The 8131-nt window shown below is 24.1% G+C and overlaps 1 protein-coding gene across 1 annotated transcript; it reads right to left on the bottom strand.

The window, feature by feature from the left end:
• Window positions 1–861: 861 nt before the first annotated feature.
• On the bottom strand, window positions 862–2430 carry LOC107471435 (BAG family molecular chaperone regulator 2-like). Its single transcript, XM_016090896.3, has 2 exons — window positions 2031–2430; window positions 862–1370 (listed from the first exon to the last, which is right to left on the bottom strand). The coding sequence occupies exons 1-2, from the start codon at window positions 2290–2292 to the stop codon at window positions 1153–1155; spliced, it is 480 nt and encodes a 159-aa protein (XP_015946382.1). The 5' UTR covers window positions 2293–2430; the 3' UTR covers window positions 862–1152.
• Between the last annotated feature and the right edge of the window lie 5701 nt (window positions 2431–8131).

Raw genomic sequence — 8131 nt, 5'->3', positions numbered from 1 at the left:
TTAAAATATTTAATTTTTAAAGAATGTTTTAAAGAGCAATCTTAAAGTGATTCTCAAATTGATCATTTATATCAAAAAGATTTTTGAAATTTCAATTTTCAATTGTACTGTAAATATCCTCAAGATTAAAAATATTGCATCACGTTAATCTTCTCATTCTTTTTTTCTTGAGTTACTTCTCACTTGGTACATATCCTTTCTTGTTGGATTAGACGAAATAATGGCATTTTAGTTTTTACGCTAAATGTTGGATGAAATGATATTATTTTAGTTTTACATATTTTTGTGGGGATAAGACTATTTGTGATTCATTAAAATTAAATAACATTGTTTAATTAAGTATTTAACTTCAAAACTAAAATAATATATTGTCTAATCCAGCATAAAAAAAAAATGTGACAGATTACTTACAGAATGTCAAATTTCTTTGACAAAAAAAAAATAGTGAATTAACATGGTGTAATTATTTTAATTTTAAAGACATTTATGGTAGAATTAAATTTTTGGAGAACTTTTTTTAGTTGAAACATTTGAGTCTCAAGATAAGAAAAACAAGAATAAAGTTTCTCATGATTTCTATCTTTGATTTTTCATGATGTTCTCCAATTTAATAGGCTAAAAACTAATTCGCCGTGCTATTGAATTTATTTTAAGAGTTTGTTGGTTGGCTAATGAATTATTACATGCATAAGATAGAATTTAAAAATTCAAACACTTACTTAAATAGGCTAATAAACTAATAATTACTAGATCAATCTAATTTAATTTCATGATTTCTTTGTTACACGTTACTACTAAAATAATAATAATGGCACTTATTAGGGAGAAAAAGAAACAAAAAAAAAGAAAACAATAATAGTATAATACAATACAAAGGGAATCACACTTCTATTGATCATAGAGTTGCAACTTACTTTACATAATGACATGGGATTTTATCACCTTCCACCATTCTTAATTCAAGGAAGGCTCCAACCACCAGATAAGTAAATATTAATTAATTAAGTTTCTATTCTAAGACAAACAAAAGCTAATAAAGACATTAAAATTAAAACTCCCTCCATTTCTCTTTTCATTTCATTTTCAGGTTAGTACTAAATTAAACTAATAATTATGGATTTCTTCAATTAGAGTGATGATCATGTATCATCATCATGCAGTGATGGTACAACAAGTATTATTTTTCAATCCAAGAAGCTTCATCTTCTTGTCCTTAATAGCTGGATCCTCAAACAACAGAACTTTGTCCTTGTCTCTAACACCAACCATGTGTAGAAATTCATTGTCATCTCTTTCTTTTCCTCTGAAGAGAAGCCTCTGTTCTCTTGGCTCCAAACTTGTCATAAGTGAAAGAATCACTTTTAATTCCCCTGCAAGTTATTATTACAATTTTTGTCAAACAACCACTTGAGGAAGATCTCAATTCTCAATTTTTTATGTATTTTTGTGAAAAATAAATTAAAACACAATGGACCAACAACCCTTTTCCTAACTCGCTATCTAATTCAAGTAGTATACTACTATTCAATTCAATTAATTTATATTTTGAAAATTTAAAATGCATTTGGTTTTTATATTTATTTTTAATATTTTCAACTTATATATTTTTAAGGAAAAAACTGTTAAAAAAACAGAAAATAAACAATAACAAGTACACAAATTCTAAGAATTTGAAGAAGACATTGAAAATAAAAAATAGCAAATCAAATATACTCTTAATTTTTCTTTTGTTCTGCACAATAAAAAGAGAAAAATAGATCCTCTCCAGTGGAAAAAATGAACACTTGAGAGAATAAAGTGTGATCTTTTATCTTTAATTTTTTAAGTGGAACCTTAAATAGGAGAGAGAAAGTAACAAAGGATTAGATTAAACACTTAACAGCATCTAATTTTCTTTTTTTACTAGAGAGAGGATCCACTCTCATAAGAAGAGTGCTTAAGAACTTCAAAGTACAAAAAACATTTCTACATTTCTTAACCCCCAAACTTGAAAAAAAAAATTGATGATTTTGAGAGAACATAATACATACCAAAAGTTGAAGTGGCTTCAACAGAAATGTCATAGCATTGTGAGACAGTTGAAACTCTAATTGTGATTATGCCTTCTCCATCATCACTACTTTTGTTGTTAAACTCCCTTTTCTGAACAAGCATGCCACCAGGCCTAAGTTCCCATTTGATCTCACCAACATTATTATTATTGTTGGTTTTGCATTCTTGGGTAGTAGTGTTCTCTTTCCCAACCTTGGAGCTGCTTCTATAAAACCTCTTTGTCCTAAACTTGATCATCATATTCTTCTATGTGTCTTACACTAAGTGAGGATCAAATAATTAAAGTGAAGAAGAAGAAGAAGGTGTGGGGAGTTTATATAATACAAGAAAATGTGAGAATGGGTTAAGAACACATGGAAGATAATTTGGGGGTTTGTCTTTTATGTTGATTTTGTGAGAAGTGAGGCACATGGGGGGAGTGGGTGGTGCTTTATATTAACAACAAGCTTCCATGATTAACGGGCCTAATCACTATTTGGAATCAAAATCAATTATATGTATATAGGTCGGTTGGTCTTCTAAATTGAAAACCAACTATCATTATTTTTAATTAATTTCAATAATAAGTCTCTAAATTGGTTCTCGTTTTGTCATTTTTAAAATATAATAATAAAATTTTTAATATTTTTAATGTATTTAATACGTTGAAAATATATAAAAAAATTATTTTTTGAAATTACTTTTATAAAACAATTTCTTTTATGATATACTTAATATATGTTGTTAGGACAAAAGTTATCAAAATCTTTAAATTAAGTATCTTTTTTAAGTTATATATAATTATTAAGACAATTATTTAATTTTATTAAACATCTATAATTTAAAACAAAAGAAAAAAGGCTACACTAGCATTTATTAATGACAATTTTTATTCCTATGATTATGATCTCTATTAATATTTTTTAATAAATACTTAAAATATATAATAGCTATAAATTAATTATTGTTAGATATGTTAATTTAATTTGAAACAAAAACTGATAGAAATTAGTTTGTGTTTACTCGAGTTAAACTTTAAAATAGTGTTTGAGATTGATGTTGTGCACCAAAATCGTTTTTAGATTTTAATTGCACCAATTACATTCTGAGATTGACAAAAGTGTACTACATTAGTCTTTGATCTATTTTCCGTTAACAACGTGATGACACGACTTGATGACGTAGACTATTAGTGATGTGTGTCACTCCATGATTTGTCCACGTGTAATAGTTTGATGATGTGTTGACCAGTCACACATGATATGTTAACATGTATAATTGTGGCACGTGTCATATGTTATTTGGCCATGTGTCAGTTTGTGCTACGTATCACAACAGTATTCGTCCATATGTTATTCACTATATTATCATCGTAGATGCATCAAATTAGTCTATCTCTAACTTTACATTAAGTAATTCATTTTAGACGTTGAAATTGAATGTCGTGTATCAAACTAGTCTCTTCACTAGTTTTTTCTTTTTTTTTTATAAATTCAAAATTCTCAATATCTTTAAATGCGTTAATTTTAATTTTATTTTTTTATATGTTTAAATACAAATATTTTTATAAAAGATTTTTTTCTCTTACAAGTACCCCTAACCGCAATCTTGGAGCTGATGCGAAGACATTTCAACCATCCTCATTACTATCTTCGACATCTTTCGTCTAGCTTAGACAAAAGAAATAGGAGATAGTAGTGATGGTACTTGAAGTATGCCTTCTATCTAGCCTATTTACACACAACCGAAAACGTGTATTTCATAAGAATCGGAAAAAAATGTGTATTTTGATTCTTGATTTCTTATTAAAAAAAGTATTTTTGGATAAAAAATGTGTCTAATTAATCATATATTTTTATAATAACATACTTATATATTATAAAATTTTTCAATGTTAAATTATTATAGAAAAAATTATATAATTAAAACTAAAATCTTAAATTTTTTATAAAAATACTTATATTTAAATAATATATGAAAAAATAGAATTGAATTAGTTCATCCAAAGATATTTAGAATTTTAAATTTAAAAAGAATGAGGAAAAAATAGTGAAGAGATTAGTTTGGTGTACGATATTCAATTTTTGGGACTAAAATGAGTCACTTAATGCAAAATAAGTGACTAATTTGGTGCATCTACAATGATAATATAACGGATGACATGTGGACGAATATTGTTGCGACACGTGTCATTGGTCAACCCGTCAGCATACTATTACATGTGGCCAAATAATAAAATGATACATGTCACTAATAGTTTACGTCATCAAGCCATGTTATCACGCTGTTAACGAAAAATAGGCTAAAAACTAATGTAGTGTATTTTTATTAATATCAGAAACATAATTGGTATAATTAAAATCTCAGAGACAATTTTAGTGCACGATTCTAATTTCAAAAATCATTTGAGTTAACTCTTGTTTACTCTAATTTTAGTGTTTAACTATTATACTCTAATTGCGAATATAAAAAAAATTCAGACGGTAGTTTTAATAGAAATCCCTTACTTAATAAATTGTAAAGTAATTATAAGTTGATAAAATTTCTTAATATAGGGATAAATTAATTAGAAGAAAAAAAAGTAAAATTATGGAGAACAAAAATATAGCCAATATTCCGGCAACAAATACGTTGGACTACAAAATTATTAGAAGTTAACTTCTAAAAAAGGGCATAATTTAAAAAATTTAAAAACAAGAAAGATCATATTATCCTTTTTCTTTCACTCTATTTTTTGGTATACAATTAAGTGTAAGATAATAAGCCAACAGTGACAATTGTAAACAATATATGGGAAGTTAGACACTAAATAATAAATATCGTATCTTTTATTTACGGTGGAGGTTACAATACTCCCCTCATATTTGGAGTTTTGAAACTCTTTTGTATTATCAATATTGTAATGTGTGTTGGCACAATTTTCTAATAGATATTTTATTAATAGAGTTTTTATTATATATTGAAAACTTCATCAAATAATTAATGTCAACAATATTTTTTTTAAAAATTAATATTTAAAAAATTAACACAACAAAAATTAAAAAAAATGTTGCTTATAAATTATTTTTATAAATTAATAATTTAATCTCCCATCTTTACTTATTAAGGCAACATTTTTTTAATTATTGTTTTATTAGTGTTAATTTTTTTATTAAAATAAAATAAAAAAAATTATTGTTTCCATAACAATTTTTTTATTTTTATCTTTTAAAATTTATTTTGTTTTAAAATTTTATAAACTCATACAGTCATACTGGTATATTTTTATTTTTATTAATTTAATTTTATTCACATAATTTAAAATTTTAAATTATAAAATCTTTAAATTAAAATTTAAATAAATATAATTTAATTAATAACTTAATTTAATTTAATAAAAATAAACGTATTCATATTATTATATTTATATGATTAATTATATTTATTCGATTTAAAAAAATAACTATTTAAAATCGTTAATTATAAATTAAAAAATTAATATACTCGTATTATTTTTAATACGATTATGTTTACAATACTCCCTAATAGTTTGGTAAATCAACCGTGTATAAAGTTTTTAATTATTTAATGAATCAATACTCTATATATTTTTATTTTTAAATTAGTTTTTTGCAGTTAAAATTTCCATTATTTTCTTTATATTTATTTTACCGCTTCTGCTTTAAATATTAAAATCCTTTATATTTATTTTACTCCATGGCTCTCTTTCTCAAATCTCACTTCTAATCAAATCTATCACTACCGTTCAATATCGTGACCGGTGTCTCGTTTAACGTTACATCTCCTTCATCATTTTTTATTATTCTATTCGGATATGTTTTTAAACTATCTTCAATTTTTGTCCCTATTTTAATTGTTCTGGTATTCTATTTTTGATCCTATTTTAGTGTTTTAAATTAAAATTTAAAATTTTACTTTCTAACTCATTTAGTAATCTAATTCTAAAAGAACATCTTAATATTTAAACTTAATACTAAATAATATATTTGATTCTATTAATTAAATTTAAATTCACATTTTCGTGTTGTTTCTTTTATTTACCAAAGATAAAAAAATTCAAATTCAAATTTTTATTTTTTAATTTAATAAAACAACTTTAACTATTTAAAGAGTATTTTTATCATTTAAAATTATATGAAAGTACATTTTAGTCTTTTAAAATCAAATTTAAATTTTAACATTATAAATTTATTAAAGAGTAAAGTACTGTTTTTGTTCCCAACATTTGGGATAAGTCTCAAAGTTATTCCTAATGTTTAAATCGTTTTATTTAAGTATCTAACATTTTAAAATTGGCTCCATGTTGTCCTGATACAAGCTCAAACAACCAATCTAACAACAAATTATATCATTTTTGTCTAACCCTAATCTCACTTTAATTATCATTCATTTTTTATTTATATTTTTTTCTTTTATTTAAAAATCAAATTCTAATTTGAAATGATGTCATTTAATAAAGAGTAAAGTATCATTTTTGTCCTCAACGTTTGGGGTAAGTCCTAAAATTGTTCCTAACATTTAAATCATCTTATTGAGACAGAGACTAAGAGACAGAGACTTAGTATCATGTTTGTTGGTTCAGAGACTAGTACTAAAATTTCTGTCTCTATCCCTAAAATTTCAATATTTCAGTACCTCCAAAAAGTAAGGACACAGCGGACTAAAATTTTTAAAGATGGAGACTGAAACTTTAATAATATTTTATACCTAAAATATTCTCATTTCAATTAATTAATTCCAATTTTACCCTTTGTACAAATTAAATTAGAGTTTTATTCTTGTTTTAATTTCTGTCTCCCACTTTGCACCAAACAGAATACTGAGATTTATTTCAATCTCTGTCTTTTAGTCTCTGTCTCTCAGTTTCAATCTTTTCGTCTCTGTCTCTCCACCAAACGCTACCTAACATTTCAAAATTGGCTCAATGTTGTCCTACTATTAGGGATTTGTCCCAACGTTTTCGTCCTATTTACGTCCCTAACATTTTAAAATAGTCTCAATTTTGTCTCGTCGTCAATTCTGTTAACAGATCCCTAACGACAGGACAACATGGAGCCAATTTTAAAATGTTAGATACTTAAATAAAACGATTTAAACATTAGGAATAACTTTGAGACTTATCCCAAATGTTGGGAACAAAAACAGTACTTTACTCTTTAATAAATTTATAATGTTAAAATTTAAATTTGATTTTAAAAGACTAAAATGTACTTTCATATAATTTTAAATGATAAAAATACTCTTTAAATAGTTAAAGTTGTTTTATTAAATTAAAAAATAAAAATTTGAATTTGAATTTTTTTATCTTTGGTAAATAAAAGAAACAACACGAAAATGTGAATTTAAATTTAATTAATAGAATCAAATATATTATTTAGTATTAAGTTTAAATATTAAGATATTCTTTTAGAATTAGATTACTAAATGAGTTAGAAAGTAAAATTTTAAATTTTAATTTAAAACACTAAAATAGGAACAAAAATAGAATACCAGAACAATTAAAATAGGGACAAAAATTGAAGATAGTTTAAAAACATATCCGAATAGAATAATAAAAAATGATAAAGGAGATGTAACATTAAATGAGACACCGGTCACGATAGTGAACGGTAGTGATAGATTTGGTTAGAAGTGAGATTTGAGAAAGAGAGCCATGGAGTAAAATAAATATAAAGAATTTTAATATTTAAAGCAGAAGCGGTAAAATAAATATAAAGAAAATAATGGAAATTTTAATTGCAAAAAACTAATTTAAAAATAAAATATATAGAGTATTGATTCATTAAATAATTAAAAACTTTATGTACGGTTGATTTACCAAACTATTAGGGAGTATTGTAAACATAATCGTATTAAAAATAATACGAGTATATTAATTTTTTAATTTATAATTAACGATTTTAAATAGTTATTTTTTTAAATCGAATAAATATAATTAATCATATAAATATAATAATATGAATACGTTTATTTTTATTAAATTAAATTAAGTTATTAATTAAATTATATTTATTTAAATTTTAATTTAAAGATTTTATAATTTAAAATTTTAAATTATGTGAATAAAATTAAATTAATAAAAATAAAAATATACCAATAT

Source organism: Arachis duranensis, chromosome 10, assembly GCF_000817695.3.
Source record: "Arachis duranensis cultivar V14167 chromosome 10, aradu.V14167.gnm2.J7QH, whole genome shotgun sequence".
In the NCBI taxonomy this organism is placed as follows: domain Eukaryota; kingdom Viridiplantae; phylum Streptophyta; class Magnoliopsida; order Fabales; family Fabaceae; genus Arachis; species Arachis duranensis.
This window is presented reverse-complemented; position numbering and strand designations above follow the sequence as displayed.

Excerpts from the sequence above, each read along its gene's own strand:
- LOC107471435 (XM_016090896.3), bottom strand. The coding sequence starts at position 2,292 with ATGATGATCAAGTTTAGGACAAAGAGGTTTTATAGAAGCAGCTCCAAG. Across the intron at positions 1,371-2,030 it reads TGAAGCCACTTCAACTTTTG|GGGAATTAAAAGTGATTCTT; the intron begins GTATGTATTATG and ends AATAACTTGCAG.